This window comes from Lontra canadensis, unplaced genomic scaffold (assembly GCF_010015895.1).
Source record: "Lontra canadensis isolate GAN:19392208 unplaced genomic scaffold, GSC_riverotter_1.0 scaffold2, whole genome shotgun sequence".
NCBI classification, from domain to species: domain Eukaryota; kingdom Metazoa; phylum Chordata; class Mammalia; order Carnivora; family Mustelidae; genus Lontra; species Lontra canadensis.
Genome location: NW_022630996.1, coordinates 62,306,677 through 62,334,627, shown reverse-complemented (window position 1 = coordinate 62,334,627; position 27,951 = coordinate 62,306,677). Strand labels below are relative to the sequence as shown.

Here is a 27,951-nt window from a genome sequence, read left to right as displayed (position 1 = left end):
AAGTCTTGGTATGGTCACACTTTTTAATATTAGCCATTGCAGTGGGTCACAAACTACTTTTGGCTATGGAGATTAATTTTGAAACCAAAGTTGTTTTTAAAATTTAATTGATGATTTATTTTTAAGTGATTAGTGTGATTTTTCTACCCAGAATAGAAATAAACATAGTTGCCCCCAAAACTCAAGAAAGAAGAGAGACCTTTAGTAATAATTAAACTCTTATGAGGTATTGGAAATATTCAAGATCCACATCCGTGGGTCTTTGTGAGGACAGTTGGGCTGGCTCTGGAGGAGGGCAAAAGAAATAGAGTGTGCACTGGAGACACTGGGGGCAGTAGGAAGTCAGGTTGGATGTGACTTGGTTTGATCAGTTTCTAATGGATACTTCTTCAGTACATGAGCAGAACATGATTTATGACTTGGACTGTTTTTCATTTTCTTTTTCCAAGGGAAAAGCACTGTTTTGAGGCTAGTGGGAAAAATAATGTCTAAATATTAAATGGGCTGGTTGTCATGCTCACTACCATAGAGTAAACCTTGGGTAAAAACAAAGAGCTTGGAAATACATGCAGATGGTCATGTTCTCCTCAACCCCAACTTCTTACTAGTCCTGTGATTTGGGAATGAGTTTACTTGAATCTTTGGGTCTAGTTTTCCTAATGAGTACCAATAGTCCTGATGTATCTACTTCAAAGGGCTGCTGTTAGGAAGAGCCTTGGCAATGTACGTGCAGGGCCTGAAGTGTATGCTCAGTGGTAGTTCCCACGATGGCTCACGGACCAGAGATGAAATGAGAGATGGTTTTGTTTGGCAGAGACCAGGGAAAAAGGTGCAGAGGGACTCTGATTTTTCACTTTCCTTCTCAATAACATCTTCTTACCATTCTTCAGTACCTTGATCTTTGCCTTTAATGAGGAGCAGGTAGGTATAGCGTTGTTTCAAGAAAACTGTATTTTTGTGACGGCGGGTGTAGAAATGAACTTAATGCAACCCTTCCCCAATGGTGTTAAATAAAAATTATTTTTTTCATTTGAAGATCCTCAAATTAAATTGTTACAGATGATCTCATTATAGATCATCATTACCTTAGCCTAATTTTGAAGTCCTGAGACATATGGGACACAGAGCCATCTTTACAGAAATCTTCACAAAGAGATAACACTTAATAATGGATTTAAAAAACAATTCTCAACAACAACAACAACAAGATTAATAAAAGCAATTCTCACCACCAGTGCGGCCATGACGGGGCCGTGGATGATGTAAAGCAGATGGGTTTCCACACTCAGCCAGCAGCTGAAAACAAGGAGGGAGGGAATACATGAATATAAATGCATTTTACTTACAAATACGTTCACTTAAAAACCACCAAAATACGTACTTGTCATTGAAGTACAGAGCCCGAGTAATCGCATGGATAGTGGTTGGCACCAGCGGGAATCCTAAAAATGTGAAAAAGCAGAAATCACACCTGATTTCTTGATCTTAAGCTACAACAATGATTGAGTGGAAAATGGTAGTTTATCTTCAAAAAAGGTGGCAAATTTTAATATCTCTGTCAAGATACTTCCCTGATGTTTTTACACAAACTATTTTTGGTCAATCCTGATAAATATTCTCTTGGTTAGAACATCACGTGCTTTCAGAGTTTTGTGAAGAGCATCCAGGTAATTAAAAGTCTTTAAAAGATTATCCAGGATGGTAGGTACCTTGTTACTCTCACTGTGACCATTATACCATCATTATGTCTGTGGTGATGACTGTTAGTTGAGACCAGAAGGCTCTTCATTGCATGTGAACTGGACTGCTTAATAGACAGGAGTTAGGTCACCATGGAGGGCAATGACCTGGGATAGCTTACGGAGACAATAGCCCGATTGCTCTGAAATCCTTGTTGATGTTCATAATATTTCTTGTAGGCTTTTCTTTTTCCTGTCTGTTTATATCACATGTATCGATTCCATTTTCTTTCCATTAAAATACTTCAGGGCACGAATGCCTTCCCTACCCTCTGTAAGTTCTGCCTGCGGAACCTCTATGAAGGCAACTTGGAGTCTACTTCCCTCACTGAACTCTAAGTTCTAGTAAAAAGCAACTTTGAATTTATAAATAGAATGATAGAGGTCATTATCGGCAATGCATTCTGTCAGGGTACCTCTTTTTAAAATCAATTTTCATTCTCTAAGTGTCATCTAGAATATAGTTGTGGTTCTTGCAAAATAGTTTTTTTTCCTCAGATGTACCCCAGCCCAACAGAATATTGCTTGATTTGGTTGAGACATTTGTAGAAAGAGCATTTAGAATTATCATCAGATTGAGAAACGTATCTCAGAAGTGAGTTAGACCTCCACATTTTTATTTTCTGTGAATTCTATGCAAAAAGACATTGCCTCAGAATATTGAGTTTTCACCTGAGAACAACCTCAGCTTCTTAACCCATGAAGCATATAATTCAATAGGGCCATTGATTAAATGCTTGGCCTGAGAGAATTTTGAGTTAGACTCTTTACACAAAACATAATTGTGTTTTATTCACAGCAGTTCTAACATATCATTTCCCCACTTGGGTTTTAGAAACAGAAATTCATTTTCTCGATATATTCTGAAACATATGTTTTAGAATTAGCAGAAGAAGCATATGGAGTTCTCACTCCCACCTCATCATTTTGTAGAGAGGAGGTGGTGTTCCTTAATGTACAGAGGAGTGCGGACCCCAACTCTGCTCATTCCTAGTGCTCTTTGCCTTGTTTGAGGCAGTTTGTTTGCCCTTCCTCTTCCTGTTATCCCCCAGGACCCAAGAGCCCTAAAGGCCCTTCCTGCCACTGAAGTTGGAGAGTGTACAAATAATCCCTTCTCCCTAGGATTCTTTTTTTTTTTAGGAGGATTAGATAAATTTTGTGTGTTCATTTTAAGAGTCCGCAGAGGGAATTTTCTTCTTTAATTTATAACAAGAGGAGAAAGAGCAAGGTGAAGAATCAATCAGGAGAGGGCTGTAAAACAAATAATTTTTTTCTGAGAACTAAACCTCACTATTTGAAGTTGGTTCGATTTGAGAGAAATCAACTAGTAAGTGGCCCTGTGCAGATTTGTAAGGGAGTAACTACCAAAAAAAAAAAAAAAAAAAAAAAAAAGCATTCTTTCACTTTCTATTGGGGAGAATTACACCACTGGATACTTTCCTGCCAGAGGGTGATGTTCCTTATGTCTTTTATAATTTTTAGGATCTGTTCCAGATCCTGGAGTGGGTAATACTACTCACAGCTGACATGAATGGATGGGACATACGTCACCTGTAAACAAAGTCACATCTTCGGGCACAGCTTTCTTGGACCAAATCTTCGGCTGTCCCACTCTCAGACTCTTTTCAAAGCACAGGTTTTACCTTATTTCATGGTACCATAAAAGTTAGGAACTATCATACTTTTTAGGTGTGAAAATAATTTCAAAAGGACAATAAAATATTACCCAGTAGAAATTTCTTCCTCTCTGCTCCATTAGAAATTCTTTAAAGATTCTGTGACACTATTTTTCTTGAGGCATTATTTCAGTTGTGCCTTTAGCTGTTTTCCTCCCACCCAAAGACAATGCTTGCCCAAATTCTAGGACAGAACTATTGCTTCAAAACACATCATCATGGTTGTCTCTCAATTTTGTTCTCAAACACAGTAAAGGGTTTGGTGGAATTTTGGAGCATGTGCACGCACGCGCATGTGTGCAAGGGTAGAGTAAGATAGATTTAGGTCTGACCTGCTAAAAAATAATTACATTTTAGAACTATATTGGTTGACTATTTGTCTTTCCAAACATCTGTCTAGGGGGAAGTGCAAATCCTCATTCTTTTAAATTTATGATTCCATGCTTACCTTACTGAGTGCAATGTTCCTTAGGATTCCACTTCAATCATTCTGATAAAGTTTTAAGTATTTTCTGATTAAGGAAGGTTAAGGTATCCCATAAATATTTTTACTTATTTTTATTACCTTCTTTTTGATACAGATGAACAGCTTGTTCCTTTTTCCCTTTGAATTGTTTATGCGTGTTAAGCAGATGTCTTCATCAAGCTGTCTATGATGATGTCAAAAGTTTTATAACTAATTCACAATGCATCAGAATGGAAAGAGTAGTTATAAATTGTTCCTTCCAGGGTGCCCTCATCTCTGTTGAATGTCACAGGCAAGAATAAATTTACAGCCTTTTTTTCTCCATGGAAAAATTTCTGAGTATGGTAGATAGATGTTTTTGAATAGTCAAAACCAATATAAGAAATATGCCATAGATTTTATTTTAAAGGAAATATGTAAAATACATCAGACAGAAATGGTGTGTTGTGTGTGTGTGTGTGTGTGTGTGTGTGGCAGGCCAGGGGTGGGATGTTATTTTCAGGTCTTCAGTCGGAAGGCATCTGACCAGCACCAATCATTACTATTGTAATGATCAGAATTACTATTGGGGGCATTGAACTGCATTCAGTTGATTCCTGGTATGATTAGCTTTGGAGGACAAGAAATCTCTGACAAGGTACATATGAGGCTGAGAAGGTCAGGGAAAGGTAAGATCAGCCTCTTTGTGGAAGGCTGCTACTAAAAGAAAAAAAATAATGAAAGGCCATTTTGGTCTTTGTATTCTATGTGTTTTGAGGTCAAGGAAGAGCAAGAGAACCTAGCACTGGACGTGAAACTGGCAGGACAGTCACAAGCCTGCTTTCTAATCTCGCCGGATGGTTAAGGTAACAGAATGAGGGGGTTGTGGGGGAACAGTGGTGAGGTGGTTTGGGGTATATTCTAGATGGGTTGTCCAGTCACAAAGACCCGTCTCCCATTTTTTTGGATGGGTCACACATTTCCAGACATGTTTGCACTATGTGATCATCTGCCTCTCAAAGTCCGTGGCCATGATTCATTGAGCCGGGGCTGGCCCCCTGAGTTCGGTTGGACCGATCAGATTCTCTTGTCCTGCTATTCAGAATTGGCACTTAAAGACAAGCATCTAGTTTTTTTATGTACCTTGAACAGAAATATATGAGCTCAGGAAAATCTGGGATAGCTTGTACTGACCATTAGGATTGGAGACCCTGTGATCTACGGTCTATAGAGACAGAGAATGGTTAAAACAGATGCTTAGGGGAAAACAAAACAAAACAGAAAAAAAGATAGAGGGAGAGTGCTCCTTTTCTAGTCCCAGTGTGCAACCCTTATAGTAGCTTTGGTGGCATTTCAGCCCTTGACTTCCAGGAGATACTCTAGATTCTCTTTTTGCTTAAGTTAGAGAATCTTATTCTTTGTTACTTGCAGCAAAAGAGACATAGCATGATCAGTTCATTGATGACACACCCCAAGTATCTGCCCCACTAACCCACCATTATACATTTGTCCTATTGGTTTGGGGTCATATGTTTTGTTAAGTCCATATACAGCTGTTAGGAAGGGTGTTACTGAAACAAGTATCACATAGGACCAGGCCTGGTGTAGACTGTGAAAGACTTTAGGTCACTTACATGACTTCCCAGATATATTTCCATACCTTGGTGACAATGCCTATTGAGTAGGGGTTTAAGTACAAAGGTTGATGTTTTCAGAAAACCTTTGGATTATCTTCTCTCCACACTAACTCTTTCCTTTCCTATCAATATTTTTAGGGGCTCTGCCAAATGCCGCATGAAAGAGTGGGCTTAACTGAGGATAATCCACAGCTTCTGCTCCAAGAGCCAGTCACCCTATCAGTGAAGAATAAGGGCAAACCTTTGGCTCTACAGTCAGGCTCTTTCTCTGGTATGGGAGGTTCACAGGATGGGTCTTTTTTTTTTTTTTTTTGACAGCATGCTCTTTGGTCCCAGACCTTTTTCCCTCTCCCTGCCTCTACTACCTACCTAGTTTCCTTCCATCAGAGTGAGCTAGACTTTAGCATCCCCTGGGGGAAGGGGAGAAATTTTAGAGTGGCCTCATTGACCTCAACACTCTACCTTAGTCAATCTATGCAGAAGCAGCGATGGTTTAAGCAACCAGCTACAGGCTTTTCAAAGCCATTGCCATGCACTGTGGAGTCCCATGAGGTTATTTATGTCTATTGTTTGGTGATAGTCTACCTCCTGATCTTTCACACTGGAGGAGTCCTGCTGATGGATTGATAAGAAGGAATGTTTTTAAGGGAGGGAAGTGGTGCCCGAACAGAGGAGATACAGAATTAAAAATGTGAAACTCTCTTTTGCACGACAAACAGGTGATAAATAAAACTGAGGGGAGAGTCTGATCAGATCTTCTCTCAGTCAGGGCACATTCGTCCATCTGTAGTGAGGTCTGCTTCCTGGTGAAACACATAACCACACTCCTCCTTCTCTGGACTGACTCCCACACTGATCACAATGCATATGAACCTGTTAAAGGGCTTCTACCAAGCTCTCTTGGAGACTGAACTCCTGCCCCAACCTGTGTCGCATCATTCCTCCCAAGACCTAGACTCCTGATCATTTTTTGAGACCAAGACTCGAAGAAGACTGTAAATTTACAGACAGAGGTGAAGGTGATTCAAAACTCAGCGGGAAAAATACATACCCCAGCCCAAGAGATAATACCAGCGCAGGTGCTGCTCCTCGGTGAACACGGCCACCACGATGAGGGTGTGCAGATAGATTCCTTCACAGAGCATCCAGAAATAATTGCAGGCCATCATGTACTGGTGAAAGAAATGCAAAATCTTGCAGCTCAGCTGTCAGAAAGAAAGGGAAGAAGTCAGTGGAAGATATTGGCAAGAGTGTGACAGTGAACAGAGGGTAAATGTTAATACGAACCAAAGGATCTGCATCCAGCCTGTGAGGGAGTTTCCCTAGGCATCTGTGGACATGTGCCCCCCTCTGTCCCCACAAATCAGAATGACAGTGCATAGACCATTAGTATTGCATTCGTATTACAGGTAAACAGCCATTTAGGGCAATGGAAGCCATGTCCTCAAAGTGTTCTTTTCCTGTTACATTCTGGTGACTTATATAGACTCAACAGGTTGATTTCCCTGCAATGTTTCTGAGCCTACAGTTTTTGAGCGTCCAAGGATTTTTCACATGACTTTTATGGCCCCTTTTCTGTGGCCAATGAGGTGAATAACCCAGAAATTGTTCATGATGCTCCTAAAGTCCATTGATCTGTTGATGTCTCGTTAGCAATACAGAGGAGAGAACCAAGTGATAAATTTCTCATGTAGGAGCCAGGACCTATGCTGAACCCATCTGACGTGAGTGATTTTGTTTTCATATGGGAGGCTTAGCTTCTAAATTGGGATCCACATGTTTGGTGCACAGAGATTAGGAATAGATCCTTGTTTAGTACTCAGTGCAGAGGTAGGGACCACATCTCTGGGGAATCAGATCAGGTACATATTGTCTTTATAGAAATAATCATTGCTTAAACTGCATAACAGAATACCCTAAATTATTTCATAGTCACCTTTAGAATAGGCCTTCTCATTTTAGTACCACAAATATTTTGGACCAGATGATTTATTGTCATTCTTATGAGGTGCTGTCCTGTGCATTGCTGGGCACTTAGCCTTATTCCTGACCTCTGTCCATTAGACACCAGTAGCAGCCCTGACCCATTCATAATATCAAAAATGTCTCTAGACATTTCCAAATATACTCTGGGGAGCAAAATGTTCCTGGTTGAGGATCACTACCCTAAGATATCTAACTGTGCTTAACTCTCTGTAGCAATAAAGACAACAACAACATTTACTATTCAGGACGTTAGGTATTAGAGATGATTATTTGCATTATTATTTTGCCAACTTCTCTGCTTTACATCATGTTGCTCCCTATTGCATTTTGAATCTGACCAATTTCAGGCTTTCTTTTTTACAAAGTAAGAAAGCCATAACATGACTTTCAGCGCTGCACTAACCTTTTCAGGACTGCAGATTTCTATTTAATGCATAGCCCGTAATAATTTATTTACTGAGAATCCAATGTGCTCAATCCTTCTGGGACTCATAGAACATAGGAAAATGCCAGCTGGGTCCACAAGAAAGCAAATACTACATTTTTCAGAGACAGAAGCAACTTCTGATTCTGACCAAAGTGGAACAGCAGTGCACAGAATTCAAAACATCAGGTGACCCAAAATAATTTTTATTTGGCTTAGGAAGGCACTGACTTTTTTTTTTCCTCTATCTGAATACTTTCCTGATTGGAATTATTTGATTTAATTTTATATGAGTTTGCGTTTGCTAAGCAAATACTTGTTAGGTGCACATGAACTCAAATATACAGCTGAAATAAGAAATGCAGTCGATACTCTGCATTCATTTTGAAGACTACTCTTATTTGAAAGCTCTATGCCTTCCGGGTCAAGAACCCCAGTGTAGAATACTTAGGTGGCTGCCACTCATAGAGGAAGAGAGAGGAAAAAGATAAAGACAATAGCCCTGTGCAAAGAGGTGGCTCTTTGTCACCCAGAGCAGTTTGGCTTCATGTTTTATATGCAGTCACTTCTCATTATTCACAATAGTTACGTTCTGCAAAGTTACTGCAAAAACTGAATTAGCAAATACTGAGCTATTGCTCCAAAGGGAAATACAGGGCCAGGTTCCTCTAAGCCTCTGGTCTAAATATTTTCATCCACCAATCAATATATAACTTTTATTTGTTTCTGTTTAAAGAGAATTTATTTATTTTATTTTGTTCATTTACTAACATTGAACTCATGGCTAACAACACTATAACTTCTGCCTGAGGGAAACTCATCTAACATACCTATTTTTTTTTCTGTTAGATACATCATAGTCTTCTTGTGTTTAGGAGGATGACAGCATTTAGGCATTGCACTTGGGGGTCATTTTAAGTAATTAAATCACTAACAAAAAGCACACAAATGTGAAAAATGTGGAATTAAATAGACCGTGAAAAGGACATTTACACTATGTGAGATGAAATAAGAAGACAGAATGTTGCCTTGTACAGAATGTGTACATCAAGAGACTCAGTGTTTTTGCTACTCTGTGCATGTCTGTGAATGACCATGAAAGCCCTGAGAATATGGATTTTGGACTTACAAATAAATTTTTAGCAAGTAAGCAAATTTACAAATATGGAATCTTTGAATAATGAGAATCATTTGTATTTGGGTTCAGGGTAAGATATTTTTTTGAGGCTAAATGGCTCAAAAGTTCACAAAAAGTCTGAAAATCAACAGTCTATTAGTTTTCCCCCCCAATATATCATGGACATAATTTGATATATCTAGATGATCAAGATGATTATTAAAATTTTTATAAAGTTCATCACCACTTAGATCAGTGGTTCATAACTACGGTTGTTCATCAGTATCACCTGGGGAACACTTACGAAATATATATAACCAGACCTTAATTCCCTTGTGTATTTTCAAAATAGGAATTTTTAATTTAGGTTCCTTAGTGAAGAATCACATGCCTAAGATATTCAAGGTCATTCAGGTGCATTCAACAAACATTTATGGAAAACCTATTATGAGACAGGAACTCTAGTATGTCTGTGAATATCAAGATAAATAAGGTATAGTCATATAATCTCTGACTTGATTACAACTCTTCCCTCAAGGATGGAGTTAACCAGGCATTCAACAAAGAGACAGGTCCTCTTACCTAAGGTTAGTCCTCCCCATCATTCTCGGATGGTTTTCTGCTTAGCAGCATGAGGTAATAAGAGATTAATTCTGAGATCAAATTAGCTAAATAGCTCTTTGACTATTCTTCCAGGAAGCAGTCATAATACTATAATTTTGTATAGATTAATGATTTCTTAAATTGCAAGAAATAATCTATATTCAAATACAACTAGATCACTCCCAAGTAAAACAACAAATGTTCCAAGTCAAAAATATTTGGAATTTGTGAATTATGCTCTATTTTATTTTCTTCATTATTATGGGCAACAAAGAGATAATTCTGTGAATGATACGTATCCTAAGAAGTAAAAGCAGTACTATCCACTTTGGCTTCAGATGAATTGTATCACCATTTAGTGTCTTCATTATCTGTTTGTATTTCAATAAAATATAAAATTTTTTGAGCAATAATGTCTCTATCAAGAGAAGAGATCCTACAGTTTTCTTGATTCGGTATACTGATTAGACAAATCTATGTTTTCATCACATGGTATGAAGAGCCTTTATAGTAATTTGATTAAAAATGGAATTGGAATTATGGCAAAAAGATTTTCTTTAGTCTAATCAATTAAGTCAACCTCAAAATTTTATGGACTGTTGATGTTCAGTTGCAGATTTTATTCCAAATATATCTCCCAACCACACTTAAGAATAATTCTTCTCATCTGCGTAGCATAGAAAATAATGTGTGTCAGTGTTTTTAAGAACAATTCAGTGGGGACACCTGGGTGGCTAAGCATCTGACTCTGGGTTTCAGTTCAGGTCATGATCTCAGGGTCGTGGGATCAAGCCCTGAGTCAGGGTCCATGCTCAGCTCGGTGTCTCCTTGGGATTCTCTCTCTCCCTTCCTCTGCCCTTACCCATGACCATTCTCTCTCTCTCTCTCTCTCTCAAATAAATAGATGAATCTTTAAACAAAAACATTCAATGGGGGAAAGAATGCCTCCATAAGAAAACTGCCTTGGAATTTTTTGGTTTTTTAGAAAAGACCAACCTAAGAACAGGTGGTCAGTATTTTTAGGTGTTCTTTGGTTGTGCTGGGGACAAGGGAAGGATTTGGGGCTGAGAAGTAGAAAGGAAATCAGCACTGATCTATGGAAGCAATTCAGGTAATAGTAGGTCACAGCCTATATCCTACTTTTAAGCCATTGAAGAATCTACCATGAACCATTCTTGGTACCTTTGCCCTATGGGTATGTTACCAGGTCTGAAAGGGAGCTAGGGAATACCATCTTGCCTCTCAGAACTCACTCCACCATCTTCAAAATGTCTGATATGCCACATAATTTCATTTCTTTAGTTTAAGACTATTTCCTTATTAAAATGCCATACCTCTGGAAAGGATTACACATTTAATCCTATCATTCATAGAAACCTTAGAGTGGAAGGACTGAAGACATTAAAGGGAATGGGAATGGCGAACCATAGGAAATGTAGATGTGGAATGTGGCATAACAGATACTTCTAACTCTTGGACTGGATTACAGGCATTAGGTTGGAAGATTAAAGTTTTTAAACACCAACCATACCCCCAAGAAACTTAGAGTCTTGAAGGCCCAGAGAAGTGCTGCCAAAGGTAAGCTTTCTACACTGGAAATCTTTGGCAAGGGCCAAGCCAGTGCATATTTCGTTCACATAATATATTTTATATGTGACCAAAACCTCTTCTCTTCTACAAAATACTTGCAATTTCTGCCTTTCATTGGTAAAATGAAGTATCGGTGAACAGGTCCAGCTTCTAAATTAATTCTGTCAAGTCAAAGCCGCCAGGTTTGTCATGCTTTAAAGTAGAAAGTTTAAAGTTTGCTCTAGGTTCAGAGTGATTTCCAGTGATTAAGCATGATTATTTATGTTTCCCTGAAGCTTCAGAAAAGGTTTCTCATCAGTTCATTTTAGCACAGAAGGAAGGGTGCAAAGTTATATTTGCTTGAGCCAAGGAAGAAGAATCTCTAGATATTTTGCTCGAAGGAAAAGACATTTTTAGAAATGCTGTTTAATAAAGAATTGTGGTCTACATTGGTTAAATTTGCCAGGTTAATTTTTTATTACATTTTACTTATTGGACATTTAGATTACAGGTTAAGTGAACATGTAATTGCTTTTAAATATGTATGTACTTGACCATCTTTTTGTCTCTGCTGTTTCTCCTCTCTGGACCCTCAGAATTTAAACCTAATAATATTTATTTATTTATTTATCTTTTTACTTATCTATTATTCATGAGAGACACACAGAGAGAGGCAGAGGCAGAGGGAGAAGCAGGCTCCTTGCTGAGCAGGGAGCCCGACACGGAACTCAATCCCAGGACGCTGGGATCATGATCCGAGCTGAAGACAGACACTTAACCATCTGAGCGACGCAGGCGCCCCAACTCAATAATATTTATACAAAAGGTGAGCAGTAGATCCAATTAAATCTAAATGAATATGGTTTTGGGTAGTGTTTATAATGTCATTCACTAAAAATATTTTGATACCTACTTTGATTTTTTCTCAGGTATCAAAATAAGAGCTGCTTAATCAAGATTTGGCAAATAAATTCCAGAGTCCTTTTTTCCTAACAGACCTATGGTTCTTGCAAATGTCTGAAGGGGTCAGGCTATTGACACCAATAAAAAACCTACAGTGCTGGGCAGGATCCCTGGTGGGGTGCCCTCCTGAGTCTCTGCCATGTTCTTCTAAGTTTTGATATCTTTAGAAGGTAGCATTCCCAACGTCAACAATGCCCTGTCCTTTATACCCTATGGCCCTGCTAAAGCAGTTCCTTTTCTTTGCACGGAGGTCTTCAAGCTGGGCATACAAAGTCTTCTTTCTGAAAACACTTCCAATTTTCATGATTTGCAGTTTATCTTAATACATTCCCAGGCTTGAGATAATGGTAAAATAACATATTTAAAAATACAGTCACCTATAAACCTGGTAGTTTAATTTTGATAATATACCTCCTTTTTACTCTGTCACAATGGTTCACATTTTTCAATTATTTACACCACATGCAAATCATCCAGAACTTTTCAAGGCCTTTGAGCTTATTACATGTAAAATCCATAATCATTTTTTTCTCATAAAGGAGAGATGCAAGACTTATTTATCAGCTGAGTTCAATTGCATGTGACAGGAAGACGGATGCTCTCTATTGAAGTACTATTTATGTATGCAGTTGAAACATTTTTCTACAATGGCCATCGTTATATGAGACCTATTTAAAAGTATGTCTTTTGCTGCTTCCCTTATCATTTCAATGAAAAGAAAACAAGGTTTTGTCTGAGTCAAATATACTCAGTATCTCTCCTACCCACCCCATCATTCCAAATAGCACTTCTTTAGAAAACAGAAAATCAAGAGAAAACATGCTCTCAAATGATTGAAAAAGGTCCTACATTATGGGGCCTTTCATCAGTCTGCCCCCTATCTGTGAGAAGGAATTTCGATTTCAGGATCATTTTGAAGTATTATTATTGGAGAAGGGTTTCCATAATTAGCTTTTGGTTTTACGTGAAAAAGTTTACAAGTGTTCCCATTCTCTGTGATATGATGGGAAGTGTGTGTTTATTTCTCATTCATTATAAACACTACTGAACCCAGTTATAATACCAAAACAAAACAGGAGATACTAGATCGGATGAGATGAGGGATGCTGAGAAGAGTTTTATTTCCCTTAATTATTTGAGGTTGTGAATTGTCTTAAGACATGTCATGAGGGAATGAGGTATCTGAATATTTTGGTAGATAATCAAAGGAAGATAAATTATTTTACATTTTTAGAGTTAAGGACTTACTTTTTCAATCTTTTCTATTGCTTTTCTTTTCTAAAACAATATCAGTTTTACAAAGTCTCCAAAACAGTATCCATTTTACAAAGTTTCCAAAAAGACTTAGCAAAAAATTAGTGATGTTATTTATCACTGCCATTTTCTCCCTTTTGTAAGTGGTTCCTTATTATTCTGGAAGCTATCTGAAAGCAAGGAACTCAGCACTCCAAGGAGAGAAAGTTGCCCAGAAAAACAACCCATCCTCAAACTCTTGTGTGCATAAGCATTTCTGTAGAGGAAAGTATATTGTACTTGATAGATGATTTAAGGGATTTTTGAGGATAATTTTGATTATTTGAGAATGTTATTTTTATAGGCAAATGTTAATACCCAACACAGCTAGTATACAACTCCACAATACTGCTTCTCTCTTTAGGCCTTCATTTTAAGGACGATAATCTATAAATTTATAAGCAAAACTTTATATTGTTTTTTAAAGATTTTTATTTTTGGGGGAGAGAGAGAGTGAGAGCACAAGAGGGGGAGAGGGTCAGAGGGAGAAGCAGACTCCCCACTGATCAGGGAGCCCAAAGTGGGGCTCAATCCCAGGACTCTGGGATCATGACCTGAGCCAAAGGCAGAAGCTTAACCAACTGAGCCACCCAGGTGCCCCAAAACTTTATATTCTTTAAATCAATTTCTTTATTAGGTGACTGATCATTTCATGCTGTTAGGAATGTTATGTTTCCCCAACATATCAGCCATTGGACTGCATTCCAAATGTGGAGAGTTTAGAGGGAGAAATGAGAATGTTTCTCTGGAATGTGATATATTTATATCAAAGGTAGCTTACATCTGGCCTGGTGCCTCATGACCTCAAATTTCCGGTTTCAGTGAAGATTTTCACTTTTTTGTTTTCTTTGTAGGTTTTTCCTGCCTATTGTATGTCTGCTTTTCAGACTAGCATTTAACTTGCTCTAGTCACAGGACTGTAAATTTTCTTTTCTTGGGTGTTTTTATTTCCAAATGTTAATTTCTAAATCCCCAAGGTCTCTTTATCTTCCTACGAGGGAGATTTTTGATTACTTTTTTCAGGGCAACTTCTCTTTAGAGCTTTTTGGGGAGCTGTAGTAGTGCTACCTCAGAGAAGTTTTCTGTGTCATTCACAGTTATCTGAGGATGTTATGTGCATAAGGAAAAACTGGAAAGGGTTTCTTCCAGTTTCTCTAGGAAAACATGACATACTGGGCCCAGGTGCAATGGAAGAAATATTTTATACTTTCAGAGTCAATGTGGGGTTTCCTCTGGTAAAAGCAGTCAGGACTGTAGGGGCAATGCTGTCTCCTATGAATGACTGCTTGGATTAGGACTTTGTCTATGTTCTAGTCACTTCCACACAGACCACCAGGATTGGTTACAGGTGAAAACTGGGATGAAACCATCCAGAAAAACTAGGAGATGGGGAGGAATGGTGAGCAAAAATGTAGAGAAGAAAATCCTTGTGGGAGAAAGGTAGGTTAATCACAACTAAAAGCCAGAACAAAAAGGATTCTGATCTTTTGGTTGATTTTGTTGGAATCTGTTAAGTTTCTGGAAATCACATTTTTGTTCTTCTGGGAATGTTACAGAAGATCTGGCCAACGTATATATGTATGTCAACAAGGCACCAGCTGGTGCTGTGTCTCTGGCTTGTTTTGTCTCTTGTATCTACGTGATGTGTAGATCATTCTGTCTTGTATGGGCATAAACTTTTGGGACATGGAGGCTTCATCTCCATGATCTTCCTTGAATTATTTGGAACTGGAGTGCATAACACTGTGAATTTTGGGCAAACATTTTGTTTGTCTACCAGGGAGGATGGATTAAATGAGACTGACATTCAGTAAGGTTGGTAATTTCCCTCGCTCTCTTCTATTGAAGTGAGAGAGTTGTTTTGATACATGGAGAACTAAAAAGGAATATTGCTTAACTTTTCCTCTCCATCCCTTCATATATCTTACAAGGTTGAAAATGCCATTTAATCTACTCCTTTAGAAAAAATATTTATTTATTTTAGAAAGGGGAGTGGCAGAGGGAGAGAGAGAGAGAGAGAGAACCTCAAGCAGACTCTGTGTTGAGTGTGAAGCCCTATGTGGTACTTGATCCCACACCCTGAGATCATGACTGGAGCCAAAATCAAGAGTTGAATGCTCAACCAATTTGTGCAACCAAAGTGCCCCTAATCTACTCTTTGATATTAAATTCTAAAAGGGGTAGCTATGGTTTACTTACAGGAATCTGAGTTCCTGAAAGCATTTTAAAATGCATCCCTCCAAATATGCCCAGGTCAAATGTAAATAATGAAAGCATCCATAGTCATTATCTTCCTATGGGGGTGATTTTCTCAAATTTTAAGATGCATCAAAATCACTGGCAGAGCCTGTTAAAACACAGGTTCTTGGGCTCCAGCAGAAGAGATCATGATTTAGAAGGTCTAACATGGGACCTGAGATTCTACATTTCTAGGGAGCCTATTGGCCTCCTAATGCTGTTGGGCCATGGGCCACTCTGAATGGGTTTAGGTTATAGAAGGAAATTCTTCAGAACCTGATTCCTGTATTGGTTACTCACTGGCCTTTCAGCGCTTATAATGCTAATTATCTGTGTTCCAGTAGAAGCCAAATGCAGTGGGGCAAGTCCCAACTTAGATGCACATGTACACTAAAACCTCATGAGGAGGGATTACAGTACTTTTTGTCAAGATACCAGGGCAGTTGATAAACGAAGGAGCAAAAGGCACTCATATCAACTCGAAAACTGTCAACTTGTACAGTCTTTAAAGCTAGCTGAATGAAGGAGAAAAATCCCCCAGTCAGAAAGTCAGTATTAAATAACTTTGTAAGGAAGTACTGCAGTCTTTCTCCAGAGGAATTTAAGAATGTAACATTTGCAATTAAATGTGAGTCTGTCAGGCAGTCCTGGGCTGATTTCTGATAAAGCGTCAGAGAAAATGAGCTTGAGTCTATGGAAGGGTTTGGATTCGGTGTGTTTAGGGGGAAAGAAGGCATGGGAGATAAAAGTCCCAACTAAGATAAGAATGTTGGAAGATGACCTACAGATTGGCAAAGGAAGCACTCTGGAAGTGTTCAGAAAACAAAGCCACAGTAAACAGAACAGCAGGATACATACATGATGGAAAAAAAAAAAAAAAACAAAACAAACTTGTTAAGAATGCAACAGGGGAATACAAATTAACAGCTTGCCATGCTCAAGGGTCTTTCTCTATATGGTATAATGAGGATATTATGTCATTCTTCACTAGAGGTTCTCAAGCCATGACTGACTGAATTTTATTTTCTCAGACCATTGCCCTTTTGGTGATTTCCGATTTACTAACCTCTGAGTATTCTCTGTATTCTGTTTTTCCTCTTAGTCCCTTTTAGATTTAAGCAGTTTTATTTTATTTTATTTATTTATTTATTTATTTATTTATTTATTTATTTTGACAAATGCTCTTAAGTTTCCAAATTTATGCTGTGTAATGCAGAAATGAAACTGGGTGCCACGGGAGAAAATGACAGCGCTTAAGGCCTAACAACCATGATAACCACTATCATATAAATAACAAAGCTAACATTTGAGAGTTGTTATGTGCCAGAATGCTTTGAAGATTTTTAGGTGTATCGGTTCATTTAACCCTCGCAAACGACTCTATGAGGAAGGTGCTAATATCATCTGCATTTTACACATTAGAAAAGTGAGGTTAAGGACATTGCTTAACGGTGCAGAATAATCTGTAAGTTAGGTTTAAGAGCTAAGGATTTGAGATCCTGTAAGACCAGTAAGATCAATGCTACAGTACTGGGAGCAATCCCGCTACGTACAAACTGACTGGCTCCTTAGCCTTCTAGCAATGAACCAACAGAATGTACCACCGACGGAGAGTACAAAATTCTTTCTATCTCAACTATAAGCTTTTTGAGAGTGAAAACAAATCTGTAAGAATTCATGATAGCTTAGCTGCAAATGTTGACATGAAGCCTCACTACCTAAACCATCTCACAAGGTACCATTTGTAATCACTGATTTCCTATGAAGAGGAACCACCCAGATTGCCCAGATGAGAGAAAATACAGGTTGGGTTGATGCTTTATAGCCATTTTTAGCAATAAGTTCTTCAAATCCATATAGGAAAGTGGTCTGTTATAAATAACAAATTTTAAAGGAAATAGAGAAATCCTCCATACTTCTCTGCACCATATGAACTTGGTTAAAATACCATTTATTGGTTTCAATGTATAAGTGAAATAGCATAAATGACCAAAGCAGGATATTTCCTTACCATCATTCTCCTGCATTATCCCTCAAATCCATTATACTTTTTCATTCCCAGTCTAATTTCTTCCATAGGCTACTAAAGTGGATAATTTCAATATATTTTTACCTGCAGTGATCTCTCTCGTCTCAAAAACTGCTGTCCCTGTCACCTCTCTCACACTGAGATGCCCTCCCTTGCACCAGCCTCCTCTGGACTGGGTATGAGGAGTCCTGTTTCCAACCTGGGTTTCATCTGTATCTGGTGTCTCAGTTCTGGGCATCCATTCCAAACTGAACTTCCTACAACTAGGATGAAGTTCTGACATAGTCTGGTGGCTCAACTGTCCCAAACAAATTAGAATTAGAAGAAATTCACTTTGTTTTTCACAACTTGGGACTCATTTGACTTTATTATGTAAGAGGCTACAGAAAATGTGACTGGATTATTTTGGCTTTTGAAGTGCAAAGTGCCCAGTTTCCCAGTAAAAGCTAATCTCCCTGTATTGTCCCTTTTAGACCTAGAGAAAAAGTGCAGAGAGACATTTCTTTCTAGAAAATGACAAATATGCTGCCAGCTTCCTTTAGATGCAGTAAGAACAATGCTTTTAATTCTGCCTCCTGACTCTCTACATGAAAATCATCAAATAAGCAGATAGAACAAGAAAATGAAATTTTAGATATTATGGAAATGAAATGCTCAAATGACACAAATGACAATGGGCAATTTTCACATCACTCAATAAACTGAGGCTCTATTCAGTCCTTATTTATGCCATGAGTTATTTTGAGTTTAACTTTTTAAAAAAGAATGTCAAAGAATGAAATTCTCACCCTTGGTTTTACAGCAGAGAATCTGCCTAACTTAAAAAAAATTTCAAGGAATGAAACTAACTACTTAGATGGGGAAGGGGGCACAAACCCAAGAGGATTCCCTACTGAGGAGTGAGAACATTGTTTTCTTTTGCCCCCAACAAAATAAACTCTTATAGAAGTAGTGCAACAGCATTTGGGATGATGCAGCCTCCTTTTACAAGAAATAACTTTCTTTTTAATATATTCCCTTGGGCTAGGAAGGAAAATCTTTTTGCCTCTTAACTGCTGATTCAGTGACCTGAGAATTGGGTCAAAATGAAAAAATAATCCACAACTCTGCTTTCAGTTTGCTGAAAGCAAAGTATATATAGTATATATACTTTATATATAGTATATATAAAGTATATATACTATATACATGTATATAGTGTATATATATATACTATTTGAAGATACTTTTTCTCATGTATATACATATATGTATATGTATATACATGTACATACATATATCTATATACATATATGTATATATGTATATACATGTATATAGTATATATATGACACATACCTGAATCACAGGTAAATGGAATGCTGATAAATATGCCTTAATTTATGGCTGCAGTTATATATTTTTTGTTAGTTATCATTTCAATTGATATGTGTAATTTGACAATGTCCAATAACTTCCCTTTTTCAAAAATTTCTTGTGGGTTTGGTTTTGTTGTTGTTGTTGTTGTTGTTTTTTGGTGAGAGCCTTTTCTTGGGTTTTTCTTTATTATCTCCACTCTTCTTGGCTATGGAGAACCTTAATCTAAGTTTCCTGGAATGTCACTTTTTCAAGAAAAATATATTTTAAATAATTTATTTAAAGTACATTTTAAATATACAATTTTGCATGTGACTTAGTACTACATTGATGACCTGATTCTCAGTGTTGAGACGTTATTTTGTCTGTCTCTTTAGAGATGGAGAACTTTACCCTTAGGAAAGATGGGGCTTTCCTACTTAAACTTTTCCTACTTCTTCTTTATCCTCTATAAATTTAATTATATTACAACATGGAAATTTCTCCTTTCTTGATGCCTGAATTTATAGTTTCAATTGCAGTTCACTTTCAGAGTCTCCTGGATGGGAAGCAATACTTAATAAATTGGGCCTCTATGAACCCATTTATAACAGAATATCTATTTTCAAGGGGAGCTATGACACAGATTTTAAGACCTTTGTCTCTCTTGGAAATAAACAGTTCAAGGTTGAGTATTATATAAGACATATCCTACTCAAGGGTTCTTTCTTGCCCTTTGTTGAACTTTGTTTGCTTAGACAGAGCAGCCCTGTGTTGTTTGCATATGAGAAAAGATTTAGCAAGATCCCACTGGAAAACAATGACTGTTGCAATAGAAAACATACTAAACACAAATGACATCGTTTTGGGGGGCCAAGAGCATTATGCTTCACAACTTGCAAACATGAATTAATTTTTGTCATTGTAGCCGTTTCTTTTTAGCTAACACTATTTGTCTGTATTTGGTAAACAGGGCAAATTTCCAAATTTTGTCTTATGGAATAAAAAGACTTTTGGAAATGTGAAAGGGGGCACAGGGTGTTCACACATTATGACCGTTTCCTGTTTCCCACTGTCAGTGGCTTATTATTGGTGGCTTATTTTCATTTTGTCTGCCCTCAGAGGAGACGAGGCTTCTCTTTCAGGCACACAAACCTTTTGCTCCTTTGTTTTCCATTAAAAAAAAAAAAAGCATTACAAACACTTGGAAATAGGTAAACAAAGGGTTGAACCCCTCATGTATGGTTGTGAGACATAGGAAACTGTTTCCACATAAGGCGTGGTCCATTTCTAGGGATTATCGTAAATAGCGATGTTCCCCAAAGGCTATGAAATTCAGTTTAGCTTAAAGACTAAAATTTGAGTTTGGGGCACTCAATAAACACTTGATTGATTGGATTAAATTCTACCTTTCAAGATTTTACAATTTTTTTCCCTAGGAAGTTTGTTCTTGGATAGCTGAAGTAACAATTCTGTTAGGTTAACAATATATTGATTGGCAGAACCAGGTGTTAGTCATGCCATAAAGATAAGCTTCTTTCCTGTTTTTCAAACTTAGGTCATTGAGAGTCCCTAATGTGTGCGACAGAGCCAACCTCACTCCTCTATAAGAAAGCTTACTCTTAATTTCTCTGTCTCCTCTATGCTCACACTTCTCTTCTCCCAGGAGATCAGCTGCCTTGTAGTTGAACTGGGTCCCTAGACATCTGCTTACAGGCTTTATTATAAGTTTCCAAGTAATAGAGAAGCTGCAAGGCAAAGTCAGGTTGACCTGATGGTGGCTAGCAGGCAGTGTGTGCATGGAGACTGGCCAAGTACATAGGCACGTCTCCCCCTAAAGTATCCTATGAAAGTGAAAACATCCAGTGATAACTCATGAGACTGTTAGGAGCAATGAGTAAACTAATAGATGAGTTAGGGAAGCCAAGTGCAGAGACCAGGGGCGTTAGTTACAGGGCAAGAGTTAGTTGTGAGCAATCACTTGCAATATTGTGCCCTTGGGAATTTTTAAAAGCTTTATGCTTCTTTTGGGACTCCAAGACAAGTTCTTGGAAGTAAGCAGGGCAGTTTTTATTTTTCTTGTTGATGGATAGGGTTAAGTGGCTTCTGTAATTCAATAGTGAATCTGGAAGAATCCTGAATTTAGACTATTTAGGGAAGATAGTAGGTTTAGTATGGTCTTACAATGGATGAAAAGCCCCTTCACCCTACGAGCCTCTAGAGAGTGGGCTGTGGAATGATACAGGAGATGAGTAGGAGACCCCCACAAAAGTGATGGGAGAGAGCCTTCTCAAGAATTTACAATACTTCATAATGTGACCACTGAGCACTGCATTGATTCTTTAAGGACTCAGTGTCATTTCCTGGCCTCCTCCATACAGATAGTAACTTTTTCAGGATTTCCACACTTAATGGGGTATGGGAAACCAAAACTTTGAATCTTTTTTGCTGAGAAATGCTTAGTTAATTGCTTCTACATCTTAGTAGGAGTTAGCTTCCCTAATTAAATATATGTATTCAATTATGGACAATTACCACTTTGGAATGGCTCAGCCCATTTCTTTCTTTCTTTCTTTCTTTTTTAACTTTTTAAAAAATTTAAATACAATTAACATATAATGTATTATTGAATTCAGGGGTAGAGGTCAGTGATTCATCAGTCTTATATAATACCCAGTGCTCATTACATCACATGCCCTCCTTAATGTCCATCACCCAATTACCCTACCCCCCACCCCCTCCCTTCCAGCAACCTTCAGTTTGCTTCCTATGATTAAGAGTCTTTTATGGTTTGTCTCCTTCTCTGATTTTGTCTTGTTTTATTTTTTCCTCTCTTCCTCTATGATCCTGTTTTGTTTCTTAAATTCCAAATATGAGTGAGATCATATGGTAATTGCCTTTATCTGATTGACTTATTTCACTTAGCTTAATACTCTCTAGTTCTAACCACTTTGTTGGAACTTTTTTTTTTTTTTATTGAGGCCATTTCTTTATGAACACATCTTCCTAAGGAAATAAATCAAGAGCACAATGTGGTACATAGAAGAGAGGATGGGCTTCTGAGTGAGACATGTCTGGGTTTGAGTCCCATCTCTAAATAACCACAGGACAGAGGACCCGTCCCTTCACTGAGTCTCAGTGTACTCAGTTAATAATGGGAATAATATCCATCTTTTGCTGGGGTCTTGGGAAGACTAGATGAAATGAAATTATTTTTATTGAAATCAACTGACATTAAAAAAGAAAACTCATGAAGATAAACGCATTGGATCACATTCTGCAGGTAAGCTAAGACTGTCTCAGATAACAGATGCCATGGTTTTAAAAGATGGACCATAATATCCTTCTAAATACATTCACACTGCAAAAATGATTAGCAGTGTGGATTTATTAGAAGCCAAATTAAGCTGCTTTCCCATGCCATGCCACTGTCACGCAGGATGCATGCCCTGGGCAGATTTCACGCATTTTTGTCTTTGGGTTGGCGGAGCTGTCAAATGCCAGTTTTGAAAGATGAGGCTATCTACAGATGCTTGCATAACACAGTTAAGCAGAGAAACAAAAATGAAAATATCCCTTGGTCATTCACTGGGTGCTAGATAGCTTCTGTTTGTGCTTTCAGATGCACTCTCCACCCTGCTCCTACCGCCCTGGGCCCAGAGAAACCCATCTGTACATCTCCACCAGGGCTTCCTTGTCCTCTGGTTTGTGACTGAGCTCAGTCAATGGGGATCCACAGCAGAGATTGGGAGAAGACAGTGACTAAGCTCAGGGTATTTAAAAGTTTTTTAAGCCATACAGACATAAAATATGACAGAATTTATATGGCTTACCAGGTAGATACATAGCTCCTTATAGCTCAGTTGGCTGGCACAAGCCCAGCCCAGTGCCAGGACGCGAAGGGGATTCCTATATAGGCTTACCTGTAACCCATTAGTGACACACTAAGGCATTGCCTTATTACACCTCGTATTACCTATATTCATAAGATGTGCTCAGTAAACTTCCCATAGATGTGAATACATTTTTTATTAGTAGTAAAAAGTCTTGATTTGTTGTATAATTCTTATTTGGTTATGACTGAATTATTCCCAACTCTTTACTACTGCATATAGCAATTAGTTCCAATAACTGGATAGAAATGATACACCATGCTTTTTGCAAAACTCAACTGTAAAAGTAAGTAAGTATGATCACACATGTAAACAGCTCTCTAAGTCAGACAAATAGCATCACATTTGCTATTTACAGGGACTAGGTCGTTAAGAATAAATCACGAACAAATCATGGAATGCTTACAGGATCCCTTCTCACAAGCTCTCCATTGGGTACGACTTCAACCAGGTGGATGATGATAATCATGGAATTCAGAATGTAAGTCAGAAACATGTTCTTGTGCAGAGTCACCCTTTGGCAGCCAAGGCTCCTGGAAGAAAATGTAACAGAAAGCATTATCTAGTGCCAAAATGTTGAAGTACCTGGAAAAAAATTTTTGGTAATATTTGTAATATTTCCTTTAATAATAGGTGAGAGATCTGTAGAAATAAGTGAGGCTGGTCCCACCACTTTTCTGCCTGATTTTTAAAAACAGTTTCCAGTCATGGAAGCTCCTAGTTTTCAGTCCTCAGCATGACTTTATACAATAACTGAAAGAGTGAGTGATAAAATCACTTTTAATTATAGCAAATGTCATGGAATTAAGAGAAGAACTCTTACAAGAGAAACCATTAGGGTTTGGAGGGTGCTTCTGATGAAAAGTCGAATATTCATTGATGTAACCAGGCAGAAATTGTGTGGCAAATGGAATAACAGAGCATGAAGTCAGAACCAAGGCTGCCCTTGACAAAGTACTGAATTCGTGTCCTTGACCAATCCCAGACTTTATTAAATCTCCACCATTCTTCTCTTTTGCCATTTCTTCTATCATTTTCTTATTTCTCATATTCCAACTAGAATCAACTCTGTGGTTCTCCCTTTCCACATCCTCCTGATGGTGGAGCTCAGACACAGTCAGAGAATTCTAAATAGGCTCAAATTTGATCTCATTAGGAGGCATATTGTGGTTTCCATCTGAGGAAACCAATCCACATTCTGCCAATTGTTGGCATAGCCATTTCCCACCTTTTGGGTACTAAACAATTTGTTGGATTTTTCATTCCTCTCTCCTCCACTTCATAATCTTGTACATATGTATTTGTGTGAATGAGCACATAAATAAACATTAGTTTGAATATCCTATTTCACTTTTTGATGCAAATAGAGAGAACCCTGTAGGATGGCTATAACAAAATTGGAATGATTATCCTTGATGAACAAAAATCTTGCATTTACCATAATTGATCGGTCAAAAAATGTTTAGCATAATATGAAAATTTAAAACATTCAGTTAATGATGCCAATGATTGATCATGGTAACTATTTCTAAAAAAATTTTCATGGGAGGAAATTAGGATTCTAGGAATTTTGAAAAGGGAATGGTCTGGGTTTATTTACAATGCTTTCCTAAATTTCAAATCAGAAGAAAATGTAATTATCTGTAGTAAAAAGTATATTTAAGTAATGAGATCATCTGTTAGGGCATTTTTTGATTATTGTAGCTACATCTTCCAACTTTCAGGAAGCATAGCCATTAGTAAATAGTAAATACAGAATATTTTAAAATTTGCAACTTGTTGAGCAGGGATAGAATGCAGAACTTAATATCCTGGAAGGGTTTAGAGAAGAACTTACACACACACACACACACACACACACACATCCATGTACTACTTTATTTGGCAGCAGAAAGCTCTGTTAAACAAACCAAATCTAATTGGTTTTATAATAGTATTATAAAAGTAGGTTGCAAACTTAAGGCTTTAAAAAGAAAAAAATATTTATGCGAAACATCATACCCATTTATCCTGCATAAACTCTTCATTATTGAGACTGCTACATTAAACCTGTTGACCTGTCATTTTTCATAGAGTCATAATAGCATTTTATAATTCTTCTCACTGGGGGGCAAGTATCTGTGGTCTCATTATTGGTTTCAGCCTGGCTTAAATCAACAACAGTTGATGTGATCCAGAACTAAAGAGTATGGATGAATGCATCAAACAGCGTCGCTATTCTCATGCCTGTTTTTCTTTTGACCAGGTAGAGTTCAATAATCTGCCAATGTACATCAGTGTAAAGGACTGGTTAATACTCAAAAATCAAAAATCAAAATCAGAAATATACTTCCTCCGCTTTGACCTTATTACTCCATGCCCTTTTGTCCCTGCTTTATTATTTTTTGTTCTTAACACTACCTCCTGACATAGCATCTATCTGTTTATTTGCCTCTTATTTTCTCTGTTTCTCTCACCAGAGTGGGGGTGCTAAAGGAATTCATTCTGTCCACCTAGAAGAGGGTCTGATATCCTACAGGGTTTGATACTCATGTTTTTAAATTAAAAATCTTTACATAAGAGCAGTTTTCTTCTTCACGCTGTGACCTGTAAACAGCTTTCTAGTACATCAAAGAATTACTTAAATGCTAGATTGTCTCATATCTTATACCTTGTATCATACTGAACACTTGCCAAGTTCTTGCTGTAGATATTAACTAACTAATATTGGACATTATGCTGTTGTTCAACAATAGCAAAAACCTATATCTAGTGCAGTATTATGTACATAATGAGAAAATGATCTGGTTTAAAGCTGGATAAACTGTTAGGTTCCAAAGGAAGAATATGACTAGTATAGAATATGAGTTCCTGTGTCTTAAAGTTTCAATATAATTTCTGCTTATTGAGTTTAAAAAATTTTATTACACTTACTTGATGACATTTACACTCAGCTTTTTGAAGCAAGTTAGAGGTACTTTAAGTTTATTAAAATTCATTCAGTAATCCAACACATATTACTGTGTACCCATTTGATAATCCAACACACACTACTGTATGATTCAGACCTTCTGGTAGATACCAGGGATATATGGGTGAACAAAACAGACAGCTTCTGTCTACGGGGACCTTATATGCTACATAATTATTTACTCTTATTAGGATAACTATTCTGAAGGAGAGGCACAGGATGCTAATGAGGTTAACTGAACTTAACATAAGGAATTAGGTGTTCAATTGTTTTCAATGCGAATATTTTGTTGCTTGAATGAACATGATCTGTCAGATCTGAAATGTCTTAAGTAGAAAACAGCACAAAACTGATGTTAGCGATTCTTCATGCCTCTTTTTTTTTTTTTAAGATTTTATTTATTTATTTGACAGAGAGATCACAAGTAGGCAGAGAGGCAGGCAGAGAAAGAGGAAGAAGCAGGCACCCTGCTGAGCAGAGAGCCCAACTCGGGGCTTGATCCCAGGACCCTGAGATCATGACCTGAGCCAGAGGCAGAGGCTTAACCCACTGAGCCACCCAGGCGCCCCTATACTTCATGCCTCTTTATGAAAATAGGTATTTATTTAGATAGACCAAACATTCCTCGCCCTTTGAATGGCAGGGAATCCCAAGTACTATAGATTCTCTAATAGCAGGATGATAAGACAACATCTATTTCTGTCTTGGCCCAACCAAAGTGTCATTCAGATGTGAGGAAGTGATAATGATTTACTTGGGTATGACTCTCAAGATGCCATATTTTAAGGCTCAAACTGAATGTTATTTTCATGATTTTAGTTTACTCAGTGTAAATTTTCCACAGTGAAAAATGTTTCAAGTAACTGAGACGTTAGATATGCATGTGTGTGATTTGGGGGAGCTTGTAGTTGTATGAGAAGGCGTTTAATATTTGCCTTGAGTTTTGCAGATTGTGTAAACCAGTTTGATATCACAGGATAAGGAACAGCAGTGTTCAGTTCTTTGTAAGACTGTAATGATAGTCATATGCAAAGTAAATAAGGAAAGAAGTCAGTCATAAACCAAGTAAAAGCTGTTTTGAGTTTACTGGTACATGTGAAAATATGCACTGCAATACCTGCTGTGATTGATACAAGCAGTTGTAGCTTTCTGTGTAACTCAAAGTTTTCTTTACCTGGCTATCCTTTCTTGTTCACAATGGACCAGACAAGTGAGGGGAAGGGAGGGAATGTGGAATGGATTGCATTAAAACTCCTAGAAAAATTCGAAACACAGTGTATTATACATCTTTCCTCTCCGAGAAGAGACTTTATACTTTTTGATTTAACACAAAATCTTTATCCTTAAGGAACTCCTTTTCAATCATTATTCTTGCCTCTTTTCCTATTACTGCTGTTCTATGAGGGAACAGTTTGCCAAGACGTGATCAACAGTTATCTTTTGTGTCCTGTCATGTCAAGGGTGGGTTGGGAGAAAGGAGGCTGGCTGTCTTTGGTGCCATTGATTGAGTGGGTGTTTCTGGAGCACTAGGAAGGCAACCAGAGATGTATAATAGTGGCTACTCTACAAGTACAAGATAAAGTGTTAACTCTCCATCCACTTTGTAGATGTGACAGAGAGTAACAGTGCATACTGAGTGAGTAGCGAGGAATCAGTATTGCTTCTGGAGGTCCCAGTGGAAGCCCTCTTTTTGTATTGATACGGCCAAGGTAATGTAACATAGACAATGCAGTGCAATAAGGACATCCCCTGCCTTCCAACATAGATCTCTATCCACTTTCAGGCAAGAGTAATTAATATTCAAAATTCAACAATCAGTAAGGCAAGAGTAGCAAGCAGTCAAAATGGATGTTAATGAATGTTCGATTGTGGTGATTTTTTGAGAGAAAACAGTGAGATGTTTTAGTAATTTAGGACGATTCCACAGAAATGTCAATTGATAAATTCCAAGTGGAACTGATGGGGTAAGTGAATTTTATTGCAAACTTGCTTAAAATGGTCAGGGAACAAACACAGATAAATGGCCACTTATGTGACTTTCTCAAGACGGTCTT

General features: G+C 37.7%; 1 protein-coding gene across 1 annotated transcript in view; it reads right to left on the bottom strand.

Moving 5' to 3' along the window:
• The window catches only part of CALCR (calcitonin receptor), a 149,380-nt gene that overhangs the window by 12,192 nt on the left and 109,237 nt on the right, over positions 1 to 27,951 (bottom strand). The window contains exons 8-11 of the mRNA XM_032875028.1: positions 23,354 to 23,480; positions 6,549 to 6,702; positions 1,382 to 1,442; positions 1,230 to 1,296 (exon numbers count right to left, since the gene is read on the bottom strand). Of these exons, the coding sequence (XP_032730919.1) occupies positions 1,230 to 1,296; positions 1,382 to 1,442; positions 6,549 to 6,702; positions 23,354 to 23,480 (409 nt within the window). The remainder of the gene's footprint in view (positions 1 to 1,229; positions 1,297 to 1,381; positions 1,443 to 6,548; positions 6,703 to 23,353; positions 23,481 to 27,951) is intronic.